A 17,538-nucleotide genomic window follows, 5' to 3' on the forward strand; every position below is an offset into this window, starting at 1 on the left:
CGCTGCAGTCATGGACTGTGCGGCTGGTCCCGGCGGAGTTTCGAGTCCTCCCTCGGGCGTGGGTGTGTGTGTTTGTCCTTAGGATAATTTAGGTTAAGTAGTATGTAAGCTTAAGGGCTGATGACCTTATCAGTTAAGTCCAATAAGATTTCACACACACACATCAGTTTGGATTCCGTAGAAATGTTGGAACACGTGAGGCGATACTGACCCTACGACTTATCTTAGAAGAAAGATAAGGAAAGGCAAACCTACGTTTCTAGCTTTTGTAGACTTAGAGAAAGCCATTGAAAATGTTGACTGAAATACTCTCTTTCAAATTTTGAAGGTGGCAGGGGTAAAATACAGGGAGCGAAAGGCTATTTACAATTTGTACAGAAACCAGATGGCAGTTATAAGAGTCGAGGGACGTGAAAGGGAAGCAGTGGTTGCGAAGGGAGTGAGACGGGGTTGTAGCCTCTCCCCGATGCTATTCAATCTGTATATTGAGCAAGCAGTAAAGGAAACAAAAGAAAAGTTCGGAGTAGGTATTAAAATCCATGGAGAAGAAACAAAAACTTTGATGTTCGCCAATTACATTGTAATTCTGTCAGAGACAGCAAAGGACTTGGCAGAGCAGTTGAACGGAATGGGCAGTGTCTTGAAAGGAGGGTATAAGATGAACATCAACTAAAGCAAAACGAGGATAATGGAATGTAGTCGAATTAAGTTGGGTGATGCTGGGGGAAATAGATTAGGAAATGAGACACTTAAAGTAGTAAAGGAGTTTTGCTATTGGGGAGCAAAATAACTGATGATGGTCGAAGTAGAGAGGATATAAAATGTAGGCTGACAATGACAAGGAAAGCGTTTCTGAAGAAGAGAAATTTGTTAACATCCAGTATTGATTTAAGTGTCAGGAAGTCGTTTCTGAAAGTATTTCTATGGAGTGTAGCCATGTATGGAAGTGAAACATGGACGATAAATACTTTGGACAAGAAGAGAATAGAAGCTTTCGAAATGTGGTGCTACAGAAGGATGCTGAAAATTAAATGGGTAGATCACATAACTAGTGAGGAGATATTGTATAGAATTGGGGAGAAGAGGAGTTTGTGGCACAACTTGTTAGAAGAAGGGACCGGTTGGTAGGACATGTTCTGAGGTATCAAGGGATCACCAATTTAGTATTGGAGGGCAGCGTGGAGCGTAAAAATCGTAGAGGGAGACCAAGAGATGAATACACTAAGTAGATTCAGAAGAATGAGGCTGCAGTAGGTACTGGGAGATGAAGAAGCTTGCACAGGATAGAGTAGCATGGAGAGCTGCATCATACCAGTCTTAGCACTGAAGACCACACACTATCCTTCTTTGTAATACACTTACGAACTGTTTTCCTAGACCTACAAGAGCGGCAACAAGTACACCACTAATAGATGCAAAGACCCACTCAGATTTAGTCATAAACGTCCCTTATGTCACAATATCCTGCAATTCACCCATCCTATTGGGTCAACACTCACCTACCTCTGATAGTGGATACTGGCTCACGGCTGCCCCTTTTGACAGATCTAAGCTACTGCCCACTTCTGAAAGTAAATCTGCACGAGCGCAGGACACTTCGTACGTTGGGACTGGAATATCCCTCTGAAATGTCCCTCTCACTGCAAAGGATAACGCTTGGTCGTGACTTCGATTATAAAGTGGTACTGTAACAGTGATGTCCGTTGAAAAATTCAGGACTTCCTTTCAAGAAAAACAGCATATAAAATTTGTTCCAAGAGACGCCTTTTTTATTCCGCGCTGTACTTCTTGAGACAGCACTGTTAACATTACACGAAAGGCATCACACAAAATGCAGTATTTGACACTCATGAGTAATAATAGGGAAATACCATTTTACACTCTTGCCTGTCATACACGACCGCACTCGCTTCCAGCCTACTCATGTCTTTTCCTGATCAAAACTCAAAACTATTAATCCACTCTTCGACCGCGGCCTGCACCGAGTTCTTTCTCCTACCTCGCGAGAGCTCCTGTATCAAGTGTTTCAGCCATTAGCAGCATTCGTGCTACGTTATATGGTCGAGTTTTGCTCAGCCAGGAGCAAGCGAGGTCGTTGTTTCCAGGTGGTTTGTGATGCCGTGAACATATTGCACCATATTGCGACTTACTCAGTACCGGTTTAATGTGTTACAAGCCTCTTCTGGAAGTAGAGTGCAGGTTGGGAAGGAAGGCTAGTGTCGACTATTTAGTTTCCTCGTAGTTTCGCCCAAGAGGTGAAGGAGGCTTTCCCGGCGACGAAGACGAAGATTAAGCACAAATCAGTTAGGTTCAGAGGCCATCCTCGGTTCCAGCAGCCATCTGGCTGATATCTCATTTCAGACAGGGAAGAACATCAGCTCTGGTAACTGACGGTAGTAACGTTTTCCATCGCAGACCTGAAGACGAAAACATTAATACAGTATTTATCAACTACAGCTGCGTCCATGGAAGGTAGAACAGGGACAGAAAGTTGGCTGAAACCAGGTGTTAATAGACTTGAAATTCTGAAACCTGATTGGAATGAACGTGCAAAGATAGGCCAGTGGAGCAAACGTGTTTATAGCCATTTGTAATGAAAATCTTCTCACAAAATTCTTCCAACATCAGAAGCCGTATACCACCTCCCCCGGCTGTACCTGTGCCGTCGCGCCCTTTGGGATCTATAGATGAAAAAATTCCTCGTCCTCCAGTACGACGGTTCTTTCTCAGCGAGCACCAAAACAATCTAACAATTGTACAGATTTTTCTCTCGCACTGGGAAAGAAAATTTCTTTCAAATATCTGTTGACCCGGTCAGGCGTTAGTTTACCGGATTTCGATGCTGTTACGATATTTGTGGCTTCAAAAAGATTTTTCCTCGAATTCTCGGTCCAAACTCTACGTTAGTTTCTTTTTGAACTATGAAAAGGGTGTGTTCAGCGTGAAAAACCAGTTTTCTGCGTCGTACACGAGGAAAAGGCTCGACGGCATTGGCACAGCAGAGGGACGTATATGGCTTTCGAAGCTGAAAAAACTTTTTGAAAAGATTTTCAGATCTGATTTTGCTGAACGACTGTGATGTCAGTCTCCATTCGAGAAAAGATATAATCAAGCTGCAGTCACTGACACAAAATCGCTTTTCTTCACCAAGGTTTTCCAGCGTACTGAAATATGCCTATTACAAGTCAGAATATTTAGAGATTCAAACATCACAACTTGAAATTCTGCTGAATTTTGTTTTACACTAAGTTGTCCGTCGTGTGCATTATGTGAAAAAAATTCGTTCGTTTTATGTGCATTGTGTAAAAAACGTTATTTTTTAAGTATTTCCTTACAGATAATCATTATTGTAATGATTTTGTGTCATACGAGTAATAATGAGTTACTTATCACTTTCAGTTAACATAACTCTTCTATGTGAAACATGAACATGAATGTAAATCGTAAATCGTAAAATATCAATTTAAAGCACAAAACAAAAATAAGTAATATAAATATAACAATAGTGAACGTTTAGATAATCTGACTAGTTATATTGAAAATATTCCGACAACACATTGTGTGCAGCTTATTTTCCAAAATCGGTATTTCAGAAACCAGCTTTATTACACATTGACGTACGAGACATCAAAGCTTCTTAACGTTGCAACAAAAGTTTTAATTTTTCAAATTAATTAATGGAGCTAGAGTGTTCTGCAAAATTTCAAATTATTACAAAAGTTGATTATACAATTTTCAAGAGTGGTAATTACATTTCAACTTTTATGTGACACACATTTTTATATATCACAATTTCGAAGATATTCCCTCTAAACATAAGATGTAAAATTACATTTCTGGGTGTCTTTTACCCCTTAAAAGCGAAACTGGGCAAAAATGAAAAAATCCGTGTTGTTTTATTTTGACTCCTCTAAATACCAGCCAAGTTACATCAGGGTCGTTTATTTACACTGGTAGTGTTCTCTTGGAGTTTAAAGTAGAAGAGGGAGTCAGTTAAGGTAAGGCAGCTACCGCCTATATTCCTCTCAAGAGGTCCGGACCCTATTTCCATCCGCACTGGGATATAGCAATCAAGCCAACATATATATTACACAGGTGAATATTAATAAAACCGACAAACTGCAGCAATGGGTTCCTGACTGGAAATGGAAGAAAAAAGGTCATGTCAACAGGTATCCGGAAATGGACGGTGTGCGTCGAACGACAACAAATCGTCCCGGAACACAGTACTGGACTGTTCCGCACTCACGTCGCAACAGATGTTCAAAGTGCCCGCCATGAGATTGCAAGTGACAGGGATAGTAGCGGTTGTCTTGCAGGATACACATAACCATACTTTGGCTTACACGATGTTGGCGAGCCACTTGCCTGGAGCTTGTACTAGGGTTCATGTCAATATCCTGTAAATCTGGTCCTCCATATCTGGTGTACGCACTAACCTCTACCTTCCTGCACATTCGTCTGCCTGAAAGGACCCTTGATCACACAAACGCCCAAAAAGGAGTTGAAAAGTTATTTGATGTGGTTGGTGTCTGTGACGGTACTTGTATAGTATAGTCATGCTGCCTCTCTAGCGTTTCCAACTGCTTGCTGTGCCCAAACACAATCTCGGTTTGTTCTCAACTTGAATGCCGGACCATTCTGCTGCTTACAATACGCAGCGTTAATAACACAGCCTGAAACACACAAGGGACACACGACACGTGGTAAGAAGAACTGTCTTTCGTCAGCACCATCTACCGTCCGTCCCCGGTAGCTGAATGGCTTTAACAGACAAAGATAAAAGGAGAAGTAAAAATATAGTAGAGAAGTTACAATCACGCGAAAACCAAAATAAAATGGAGCTGAAGTATCCCAACAAAAACTGGGAAAGAATATGGACTAATATAAATAACAAAACACTGACTACGGAAGTGCAAGCGTCATGGTACAGAGTTGTCAACAACATCATTAGTACCAAAGTAAAACTGTATTCAATAGGACTACATGCAACCAATGTGTGCCAAAAATGTCACAATTTGGACTCCTTAAAACATCGCTTCATCTGCAATGGATACAAGAATATTTGGAATGACACTGTATTGCAAGTCGCTTTTCTCAAACGGACCGATGGAAGAGAGATCACACTACACGATACACTCTTCCCCGAAGAAGTTTCCTTTCCACCACAAAAAAACAATGTCATCTTGTGGGTATTCGGAAATTTTGTCAATTATGTTGTCAACAACAAAGGCAATGACAATCTACAAGAATATCGGGAATATATGAAAGATGAATACTTCAAAATACACCGGAACAAAAACCATAAAAAGAAGTTCGGGAATATGATGCAAATTTTGTTTCAGAAACAAGACATCGGTTAATACCTAAATAATATGGAATCGACGGAACAAGATAGACTGCCAAAGTAGGGGATTGCTGTTGGGGGTGAAGTACGGTGGGGACTTCGTGTGCCCCGGGGCCGATACGGTAGCCGTGAAGGCCTCAACAGAACCCCGAAAAAGCATGTTTACCCAACAAGGAACAGGAGTCATGCCACAGCACAAGAATAGTAAGGAAAAAATAATTCTAATGCATAAGACGTGCATCACTGAAGAAGTTTAATTTCCTCTCTTAATTTTTACTTTTGCTTCTCTCTCATTTTTGTTTAAATTCTAATGGAAGAATATTTTGCGTTCCGTTAATGCAGTCAACAGTATAGGAGAGAGAGTTATTTTCACGGTAAGTTATTTTCACGGATTACAATTCTCTAACATTGTCTTCAAGACGCAATTCAGTTTCATAACCCATAAAAGAAAAATGTGGAAAAAAATGGTCAGCGTGACGGATTGTCAAATCTCTGGACCCAGTTTCGATTCCCGGCTGGGTCGGGGAATTTTCTCCACCCAGGGACTGGGTGTTGTGCTGTCCTCATCATTATCCTATCATCCTCATCGACTACAGGTCGCCGAAGTGGCGTTAAATTGAAAGACCAGCATCCGGCGAATGGTCTGCCCGAGGGGGGGGCGCTATCCATACGGTTAAATAAATAAAAAATAAACAATGGCAACGATGCATTTCCGGACACAGAATCACAGAACCTTTTTTTCCTCCATTTTCAGTCAGGAATCCGTCGGTTTTAATTTCACTCTTTATAGTCACTGACAGAACAAAATCACAACACCAAGAAGGAGTTACGTGACATAAACGAAAGTTGTTAGGCGCGTTTAGACATCTGAAAGATGTGTCGATTCAAATTTAGCGCTAGATGGATAAGACCGTCGTTAGTAGCGCCACTAGCAGAATAAAAGTCAGGTTTGCTTTAAATACACGCTCTAATGGTCGTGAGCGTTCTTTACTTTTGAGATTGGACGTGGAGGATGATGTTGGTCATAATTGCTTTTAAGGCGACAAAGACACCGTTATCAGCACCTCATTGAGTTTGAACGAGGTCGTGTACCAGGGCAACGAGAAACTGGATGCGATATTGCAGAAAGACTTGGCAGAAATGTAGCCACTGTACATGATTGCTGGCAGTGGTGGTCAAAAGAACGTACGGTCGCAAAAGTCCGTGGTCTGGACGGCCACTGGCAACACCGAGACTGGAGACCGTCGTATTCGGCGTATAGCTCTGGTGCGTCGTAACTGAATCTACAGCAGGTAGTCGTGCATCAGTTGGCACCACAACGACACAACGGACTGTTACAAATAGGTTACTTCAAGGACAGCTCCAAGCCAGACGCGCCGTAGCGTGCATTTCCCTGACCCTAAGCCTCCGCCATATGCGAATTCAGTGTGTCAAGCGAGAGCTCATTGGGGGGCAGGGTGAAGGTCTGTTGCGTTTTCTGATGAAAACATAACAGATGCCTCGAAGCCAGTGATGGCCGTGTGTTGGTTAGAAAGAGACCAGTTGAGGGCCTTCAACCAATATGACTGCGTGCTACACACTCTAGACTTTCACTGGAGCAATCGTTTGAAGTGATTTCGTCTGACAGCAGGAGCACCCTCGTGGGTATCCCACTCACCCTGATAGCAAATTTGTAAGACAATCTTGTGATTCGACCTTTTGTGCTGCTACTCTTAAAACAGCAATCCAGGTGATGTTTTCCAACAGGATAACGCTCACACGCATGCCCGTGTTGTAATCGAGTATACTCTACATTGTGTTGACACGTTGTCTTGACCTACGCGATCACCAGATCGTTTCCAGTTGACTACGTATGGAACATTATCGGACGAAAACTCTAGCGTTCCCTGTATTGATTGACCAAGTGCAACAGGCATGGAACTCCATCTCACAAACAGATATGCGGTACCTGTAACACAATGCATGCATTTTTGCATGCCTTCATTCAACACTCTGGCGGCTACACCATTTATTAGTGTACTGGTATTTTACATTTTCAATGGCTTATCTTGCGCTTACATTAACCTTTGATCATGCAATGTTAATCACTTAAATATGTTACCTAAAGAGATGTATTTCCGAAATTTCATTACTCTACATAAATTATTTTTTGGTTCTGCGATTTTTTTCCTTCACTGTTCGTTCTGTCAGAAAGGTTCAAATGGCTCTGAGCACTATGGGAATTGTGAGGTCATCAGTCCCCTAGAACTTAGAACTACTTAAACCTAACTAACCTAAGGCCATCAAACACATCCATGCCCGAGGCAGGATTCGAACCTGCGACCGTAGCGGTCGCACGGTTCCAGACTGTAGCGCCTAGAACCGATCGGCCACCAGAGCCGGCTCTGTCAGAATGTCCGACGGGTAAGCCACCACTGTTTTTGATACAGCGGCCGTAAATATCAATATTTTGAGGACGGTATCAACGTCAGGCACTTGCTGCAGGTGCAGGGAGTGGCAACTGACCCTTAACAAAGACAAATGTAATGTATTGCGAATACATAGAAAGAAGGATCATTTATTGTATGATTATATGATAGCGGAACAAACACTGGTAGCAGTTACTTCTGTAAAATATCTGGGAGTATGCGTGCGGAACGATTTGAAGTGGAATGATCATATAAATTTAATTGTTGGTAAGGCGGGTACCAGGTTGAGATTCATTGGGAGAGTCCTTAGAAAATGTAGTCCATCAACAAAGGAGGTGGCTTACAAAACACTCGTTCGACCTATACTTGAGTATTGCTCATCAGTGTGGGATCCGTACCAGATCGGTTGACGGAGGAGATAGAGAAGATCCAAAGAAGAGCGGCGCGTTTCGTCACAGGGTTATTTGGTAACCGTGATAGCGTTACGGAGATGTTTAACAAACTCAAGTGGCAGACTCTGCAAGAGAGGCGCTCTTCATCGCGGTGTAGCTTGCTCGCCAGGTTTCGAGAGGGTGCGTTTCTGGATGAGGTATCGAATATATTGGTTCCCCCTACTTGTACCTCCCGAGGAGATCACGAGGGTAAAATTAGAGAGATTAGAGCGCGCACGGAGGCTTTCAGACAGTCGTTCTTCCAGCGAACCATACGCGACTGGAACAGGAAAGGGAGGTAATGACAGTGGCACGTAAAGTGCCCTCCACCACACTCCGTTGGGTGGCTTGCGGAGTATAAATGTAGATGTAGATGTAGATGTCAGCCGCAACTGGGAACGGAAATAAACCACTCGTGTAAAGCAGAATGTCCGGGATCGTGTCCCAGTCCGGCAGATATTTTCAACTTTGTCCATTGAATTAATTCACTGCCCAATTGCGAGTGATTTCGGTACTTCCCTCGAAATATAGATAGGATATTATAAAAGGTGGGCTAGAAGCTACGGAAGGTTTGTTGGGGCAGAGAAACTGTTGGTGATTCGTCGTACAGCTATTGCTTGGGTCTCGGAAGAATTGATCTTGCCTAGCCATTGGTTGCACTACAAAGTAAACTGTTTTAGATGACGTTGAGGTGATGGTTGGATTTTCTGGAGGATGGTGTATAAGAGTGGTCCAATGTTATCTGTACGGAGCAGGAATTGGATTGGTGGAGGGAGTTAAGGTATATTAGCACTGGAGAAGATGTACTTATTACTTTATTTCGAAGGCATTGCTCTTCAAAATGTAAAAGTCGTTCTGTGTCTTATTTGTGTCCCATATTTAGCCACTGGGACTACACGTTTTCATAAAAAACATAGCACAAAATACATTGTCGGAGGGCTGTTGCCAATTAACGTGGGTGTCTGATGTTGCAGGGAGATGGGGGCAGCGGTGGTTGTCCGACTGCTGGCATGGTGTCTGGTGGCGGCGACGGCGTCTGCCCAAACTGCCGGAGCAGGTGTGTATCTACCGACCATTCTAGCAGCTTTTTGCAAAGGTGTCATACGAAACCCAAAATAAGATACGGTACCTCCTAACCAGCCTCCAACCAGTGTACTGCATACTCTCGAAATGCTTAGTAACCTAGGTAGGGAAGTCACCTACCGCTTTCCTACAACTTTCTCCAGGTATTTCCACTTTCTCATCCCATTTATCTAACATACTATAAGCTATTCAATTATGTCCCCACAAACACCAACAAATTTCCCTAGCTACCAAACCTTTCTTCTTCATCAATCTAACAGCCACGTACTCCCTCGACCGGGCGTACGTCGTATTCAAACAACCTATTCACTCTAGTTGAAACTACCTTCTGCCACATCCTCTCTTCCAGCTCCGATGTCATGGAAACAACAAATATTTCCCTCTAATTCTTAATAACTAAGAAACCCATCCATTCCAGTAGCCATATTCTTCTCTCACCCATCCTGTCTAATGAGGATTCCAACCTTAACCTTTATTCAACTAATTCTATCAACAGTTTAACTCCAACACTCCGACCACTCAATCCTTTCCATACAACTACACACCCTCCTGTACAGGCAGACATCTACGTCAGTGCTCATCCCATCAAAATTTCTAACTCACAATTACTAGAAACGGTCATACTATTTTTACGTACAGTAACATCTCGTGAAAGATGTTTAGCATCAGTGTCAGAAAATATGCTATTCTCAGACATTTACCTCCTTGAGCCCCAGTAGTGTCTGCCTGAAACCACCATTTTATTAAGTTTTTTTGATGTACCAGCGCCTTTCGCATGAACCATCGATGCTAAGACGGAGACTTCTAGTGGTACACTGAGGTACTTCTACAAATGTAGTGCATTGTGGGTTGTAGGAATCACTTATAACGTTCAAGGCCACAGATGGTGCGGAGATGCTGACTTGCCTTTTTTTTTCGTAGTGGCCATATTGAGAAGATCATTGATGGTGAAAGTAAGTATATCTAAGTTATTGTAACGTATATCTGAATTTGCACTATTGCTTTTATGAATATTATAAAAATGACGGTTTGTAATTGTGATATAAGATTTGTTAAATTTTAGGCCATTTTTTTGCCATTTAGGATTACAAATTGTTTCAGGCGTTATGAGTTCACAGAAGTTTGGAGATGTAGGATTTTTCCTAGGAAATCCGCATTTGCCTTTAAATATATCACATGAAACGATGGGTGGTTGAAAACTGAATGTCCCAGTGGTTCTAAAGTGAAACCACCTCATTACAACAACTGGCTGTTTACCTTTTGCTAATTTCATCTTATATTCGGACTATGACAATAAAGATTAATTTTGTGGAAAATTTTACGTTTATATTTCAAAGTGCAACCATCTCCTTAAAATAACTGATTGTTTACTTTTTACCAATTTCTTCTTCTGTTCGTTGCTTACCGTGACAATGAAGGTTAGTTATGTGAAGCGCGCCCGGTTGGCAGTGCAGTCTAACGCACGGCCTTCCGTGCGGGAAGGAGCGCCTGGTCCCCAGAACGAATCCGCCCTGCGGCTTCGTGTCGAGGTCTGGTGAACCGGCCAGTCTGTGGATGGTTTTTAAGGCGGTTTTCCATCTGCCTCGGCTAATGCGGGCTGGTTCCCCTTATTCCGCCTCAGTTACACTATGTCGGCGATTGCTGCGCAAACACGTTCTCCACGTACGCGTACACCACCATTACTCTACCACGCAAAGATAGGGGTTACGATCGTCTGGTGTGAGACGTTCCCTGGGGGGTCCACCGGGGGGCCGAACCGCACAATAAACCTGGGTTCGGTGTGGGGCGGCGGAGGAGTGAAGTGGACTGCGGTACTCGTCGTGGGGTTGTGGACCACTGCGGCTGCGGCGGGGACGGAGCCTCTCCGTCGTTTCTAGGTCCCCGGTTAACATACAATACAACACAATAGTTATGTGAAAATTTTCATAATTTTTTTTTTCGTATTGTGGGCAATGGAATTTTAGAAATTATCTTGACTAAAATATCTGTTAACCTTTATATTTTGTTTAAATATATCAATATATGTGGAATACTACATGAATAGTTAGTTAGATGCCCAGCAGGGAATCACCCTGCACATACGTGACACTCATTAACAACACTGACAATGTGGTATTCCCGAAGTATCTGAGAGCGCATTGCTGCTTCCTTCTTATGGCATGCTGGTATATTACACGCTATAGTTGTGATGCAATCGGCATAGCTTCACTTTCACTACTAAACTTATGTTATTACCTCTTCTTAGATGTGAAGGTAGCTGATGACGGCCGAAACTTGTAATTTTTCGTTGAAATTATATGTTACTCTGCCGGAAAACAAAGCATTTTCGAAAGAAGTCCTACATGATTGAGCGCAACACAGTTCCCAAATGGTTTTGCTATAAGCAGGCAAGCAGCTAGGCTGCTTCTTTTGTACGTTGTCCTGAAACGATGACGTGCGCTCCTTCCTGGGACCTTTTCAACTGACACAGTTCCTCAGCTTACATTTCGTGTCTAGTGTTTTTGAGATTCACTCACAGCTGTTCAGCTGTTAATGGCTTATGCTCAGCATATGGCTCATATTGCATCCATAAGAAAGTGCTTTGTTTATATCTACTTGTCCCTTAGCAGTACTTGTTTCCACGAAAAATGAAGATAATTAATTATGTCACACCTTCAGAAGAGCTCATTTTCAACTAGTGTGTCTGCAGTAAGGCGTTCCATAATGGTATTATTCCAGCAGTTGTATATAGAAAACTGTGAATAACTTCGTCTCGGACATATTTAATAATAATTAGACAATGTTTGTATGCAGTAGATTCATGTGACACTTTCACATTAAACGTCTCCTTAAGAAATTTCGTTATACGGGGCGAGTCACTAACTATTTCCACCAAGAATAACTCCGAAAGTATGGCAGTAGCTGAAACGTTTGTGGGAGAAAACGGGTGCCATAATAGGTCGTTCGTTTTTTGTTGCTAGGTGGGGTCGCTTCAGAAATATGATGGTCAAGTTTTTTTTTTTTTTTTTTAATGAGGTACTATAGTTTGACACTTATTTTCTGACAGCTGCTATCGAGACGAATCCAGTGATGTGTAACAGTAAGGTCTTTGAAGGTCAACGAAGGTCACAAACGTGGCATGAACGTCCATTTACAGAAGGTGTTCGAAGTGATGACTATCAGTATCGTGGATTGAGTGGTATTCGTTATTACTTCGGCACTTATCGAAGCACATGCTCTGACTATTCTCTCTCGTATATCGTGCAAATAGTAAATATTCGCCGAATACGGCGTACAACACTAGTAGGAACGGTAAGACTAGTATCGTCGAATCAAGCGAATGTGAATTATGTATTCCATGGAAGATCAAGTCAATATGCTTATCATTTACAGAGAATGCCAACGAAATTCAGTGAGAGCTAGAAACTTATTCACTGAAAGATATCCTCAACGTACTCACCCCACACGTCGTACATTTAAATGTGTGTATAATAAACTGAGAGCAACTGGATCTTTAACGCATCGGAAACATACCCGGCGAAGGAAAATTACTAACGAGGAAACGGAAATTGGTACACTTGCCACTACGGTTCGAGATCCTTGTGACACTTCGCATCAAGTCGCAAGGGAATCTGGCATGAGCCAGAGTAGTGTTGTTCGTTTTCTGCATCGACATAAATATCATTCTTACCGTATCAGTCTCCACCAAGAATTAACTGTTACGGACTGTATGCGTCTCATTGAATTCTGCCGAGGGGCTCAACTTCAGATTCAGAGGGATGACACATTTATTAATTTGATTTTATTTACTGACGAGGCTAAATTCACGAACCATCGAAATGTAAATTTACATAACATGCGTTATTGGGCAACTGAAAAATCATGTTGGCTGCGGCAAATTGCACACCAAAAACCGTGGTCGGTGAATGTATGGTGTAGGATTCTGGAGGACAGAATTACAGGCTGTAGAAAAATTTCCTCTACCAGTCACAATAAAACGTTATTTATTTGTCACACGACCTGTTTCGGACTTTCGACCATCCTAAGGTGTTTATACATTCATGTACATGTTTATATTGCTGGAGTTCACTGTATGAATACAGAAAAATTATTTGCTGGTGACTAAACAGATACAAGTGGGACAATTGTAAGTGGCAAGGCAGCATTTGTCGAAAATTTATCTGTACTTACATAAAGATGAGACACCATTATTATAGTTACGCTGTGATGACAGTTTTTCCACTTAGTGTGACATATAAATAACTTAGTGTGACATATAAATAACCTTTTATTGTGACTGGTAGCGGAAATTTTTCTACAACCTATAAAGGAACAGTCACGGAGTTCAACAGCAACCACTATGGATAAAATTTATTAAGAATTATAGGCCCCTATATCATCGAAGGAAATCTTAACGGTAGGAAGTACACGACATTCCTACAGGAAACATTACGTCTGTTATTGAAAGAAATATCTTTAGGAACAAGGAACAGATTGCGGTATCAATACGATGGGTATCCGACACATTTTTCGCTGGTGGCTAGGAAATGAGTTGCAGGAACACTCCCCAAATCGTTGGATTGGACGCGGAGGAGATGTGTCGTGGCCGGATTGTTCGCCAGACTTGACGCCTCTGGATTTTTTCTTGTGGGGATTCGTAAAAGACATTGTTTATGAAGACATTCCCCACTACACCTGAAGATATGCGAGAGAGAATTGTCAGAGCATGAGATTCGATAAGTGCCGATATGATGATGAATATCTATGACAAGAAGATTTCAGCACTACATTGATACCAATGGTCATCACTTCGATCACCTCAAGTGGAAGTTCATGCCATCTTGGCCTTAAAAGACCTTACTGTTACACATCATTGGATTCGTCTCAATAGCCGCTATCAGAAAATAAATGCCAAACTATAGCATCCCACTTAAAAGAAAAACAAAGTTGACCATCATATCTCTGAAGCGACCCCACCTAGCAACAAAAAACCAACGTCGTATTATGTCCCTCGTAGCCCCATGCAACTTTTGTCCTACAAATTTTTCAGCTACTATCGTACTTTCGGAGCTATTCTTGGTGGCAATAGTTAGTGACTCACCCTGTATACTTACCGCTGCGGCGTACTGGGTGTCTCACTTATCTTGACAGCCCCTGTAACCAATCATCCAGAAGCATTACACGACAGAAACGTCAGCCTCCTGGGACGATTGGTGTGCACTCCTTTCACTCTAAACACAGTCAGGTGACATTAATGTGACCACGGCCTCTGTTCGACGTCAGCGTGCAATAACCACTTACAGACGGAAGGTAGCAGCAATAGCAGTAGAGCATAAGTATGTACATCTACATCTATACTCCGCGGACAGTACCTTGACTACCTCTACCGGTTCTCCCTTCTATTCCAGTCTTGTATTGTTCGCGGAAAGAAAGATTGTCGGTATGCCTCTGTGTGGGCTCTAATCTCTCTTATTTTATCCTCATGGTCTCTTCGCGATATATACGTAGGAGGGAGCAATATACTGCTTGACTCTCGGTTAGGGTATGTTCTCGAAACTTCAACAAAAACCCGTACCGAACTACTGAGCGTCTCTCTTGCAGAGTCTTCCACTAGAGTTTATCTATCATCTCCGTAACGCTTTTGCGATTACTAAATGAACCTGTAACGAAGCGCACTGCTCTCCGTTGGATCTTCTCTATCTCTTCAATCAACCCTATCTGGTACGGATCCCACACTGCTGAGCAGTATTCAAGCAGTGGGCGAACAAGTGTACTGTAACCTACTTCCTTTGTTTTTGGACTGCATTTCCTTTAGGATTCTTCCAATGAATCTCAGTCTGGCATTTGCTTTACCGACGATTAGTTTTATATGGTCATTCCAGTTTAAATCACTTCTAATGCCTACTCCCAGATAATTTATGGAATTAACTGCTTCCAGTTGCTGATCTGCTATATTGTAGCTAAATGATAAAGGATCTTTCTTTCTATGTATTCGCAGCACATTGCACTTGTCTACATTGAGGTTCAATTGCCATTCCCTGCACCATCCGTCAATTCGTTGCAGATCCTCCTGCATTTTAGTACAATTTTCCATTGTTACAACCTCTCGATATACCACAGTATCATCCACAAAAAGCCTCAGTGAACTTCAGATGTCATCCACAAGGTCATTTATATATATTTACTAAGGTGGTATCTGTCCTTTCGGGCACGTCCAAAAGAACAGATACCATCGGTGACCAAGCAGCTCGTTAGAATGAAATTCCAATGAAATGAACACCCTTAGCTGCTTACAGGCGTTGACATACGTCAGGGGGAACAGGTGAAAATGTGTGCTCCGACCGGGACTCGAACCCGGGATCTTCTGCTTACATGGCAGACGCTCTATCCATCCTAGCCACCGAGAACACAGAGGATAGTGCGACTGCAGGGATTTATCTCTTGCACGCCTCCCGCGAAACCCACATTCCCAACGTATTGTCCCGCACTACATTCGTAGTGCCCCCGGCCATTTTACTCATTACTCGCTGCGCGTTGCCGATTCCCGTAAGAGTTCGGGCACTGTTTTATACATTCGCACAGAAGAAGATGGTCAAGTGGCCGGTGAGCCTGAACTATATATTTAGTTAGATGGTATCTGCTCTTTCGGACATGTCCGAAAGAACAGATACCATAGGTGACCAAGCAGCTCGTTAGAGTGAAATTACAATGAAATGGCTCAGACGGACAGAGCGTCTGCCACGTAGGCAGGAGATCCCGGGTTCGAGTCCCAGTCGGAGCACACATTTTCACCTGTTCCCCTTGACGTATGTCAACGCCTGTAAGCAGCTAAGGGTGTTCATTTCAATTATATATATAGTGAATAGCAACGGTCCTACGACACTCCCCTGCGGCACCTGAAATTACTCTTACTTCGGAAGACTTCTCTCCATTGAGAATGACTTGCTTCGTTCTGTTATCTAGGAATTCTTCAGTCCAATCACACAATTGGTCTGATAGTCCATATGCTCTTACTTTGTTCATTAAACGACTGTGGGGAACAGTATCGAACGCCTTGCGGAAGTCAAGAAACACGGCATCTACCTGGGAACCCGTGTCTATGCCCCTCTGAGTCTCGTGGGTGGTTCTCCGCAGCAAGCACCTAGTTTATACACCAATGCCGACTGCTGCTCACTAGTGACGAATGTTGGAATTTGTACGCCAGTACCACAACTGGAGAGCCACCGAGCGGCGACAGGTAGCCTTTTCAGATGAATTGTATTTTATGCTCCATCGGACAGGTGCCGTTGGCGTGTACGGCGTGAGACGTCTGTAAGCAATCACCCTGCAACAGTCGTCGGCAGTTTTGGTCTGGGGAATGTTTTCGTGACATTCCTTGGGTGATTTCGTCATTCTGGAAGGCACAGTGGAGCAAACGAGTATGCATCTGCTCTTGGGGGCCATGTCCATACCTAGACGCTGTTTGTTTTTCCGCAACGGATGAGTTTACCGTACTCCCGTGGCCATGACTATCCCCAGATTTAATCCCATTTCAGAATCTGTGGAACGACCTCGATCGGGCTTTTCGCGGCATGGATCCTCAACCGAGAAACCTAACACAGCTGGCCACGGCACTGGAGTCATCTGCTCCACATCCCTATAGATACCTTACAGAACCTCACTGATCCTCTTCCTGCCGATCTCGCAGCGTTCCACGCTGCGTAAGGTAGTTATGCCGATTTTTCACAGGTGGTCATATTAATGTGACAGTACAGTATATGTGCGTGTTCCATTTCCAACCTAAGGTCCGGAACTGAGTCTGGATCTGGCAATAGACTGAACGCCGTGTGCCAGTGGAGAATTGTATTACCAATTTAATTACAATGAATGGCTAGATTTCAACATTTGAAAACCTTACAAGGGGCAGATGTGGACTCTGACCACAATGTATTGGTTATGAACTGTAGATTAAAACTGAAGAAACTTCAAAAAGGTGGGAATTTAAGGAGATGGGACCTGGATAAACTGAAAGAACCAGAGGTTGTACAGAGTTTCAGGGAGAGCATACGGGAACAATTGATAGGAATGGGGGAAAGAAATACAGTAGAAGAAGAATGGGTAGCTCTGAGCGATGAAGTAGTGAAGGCAGCAGAGGATCAAGTAGGTAAAAAGACGAAGGCTAGTAGAAATCCTTGGGTAACAGAAGAAATATTGAATTTAATTGATGAAAGGAGAAAATATAAAAATGCAGTAAATGAAGCAGGCAAAAAGGAATACAAACGTCTCAAAAATGAGATCAACAGGAAGTGGA

General features: G+C 42.8%; 1 protein-coding gene across 1 annotated transcript in view; it reads left to right on the forward strand.

Annotated features, from left to right (window-relative positions):
* LOC126416943 (cadherin-23-like) overlaps window positions 1-17,538 on the forward strand; it is a 597,779-nt gene that overhangs the window by 168,320 nt on the left and 411,921 nt on the right. Inside the window, exon 2 of the mRNA XM_050084822.1 lies at window positions 9,161-9,243. Coding sequence (XP_049940779.1) covers window positions 9,165-9,243 — 79 coding nt within the window. The 5' untranslated portion in view covers window positions 9,161-9,164. The remainder of the gene's footprint in view (window positions 1-9,160; window positions 9,244-17,538) is intronic.

The sequence above is a fragment of the Schistocerca serialis genome, chromosome 8 (genome assembly GCF_023864345.2).
Source record: "Schistocerca serialis cubense isolate TAMUIC-IGC-003099 chromosome 8, iqSchSeri2.2, whole genome shotgun sequence".
In the NCBI taxonomy this organism is placed as follows: Eukaryota; Metazoa; Arthropoda; class Insecta; order Orthoptera; family Acrididae; genus Schistocerca; species Schistocerca serialis.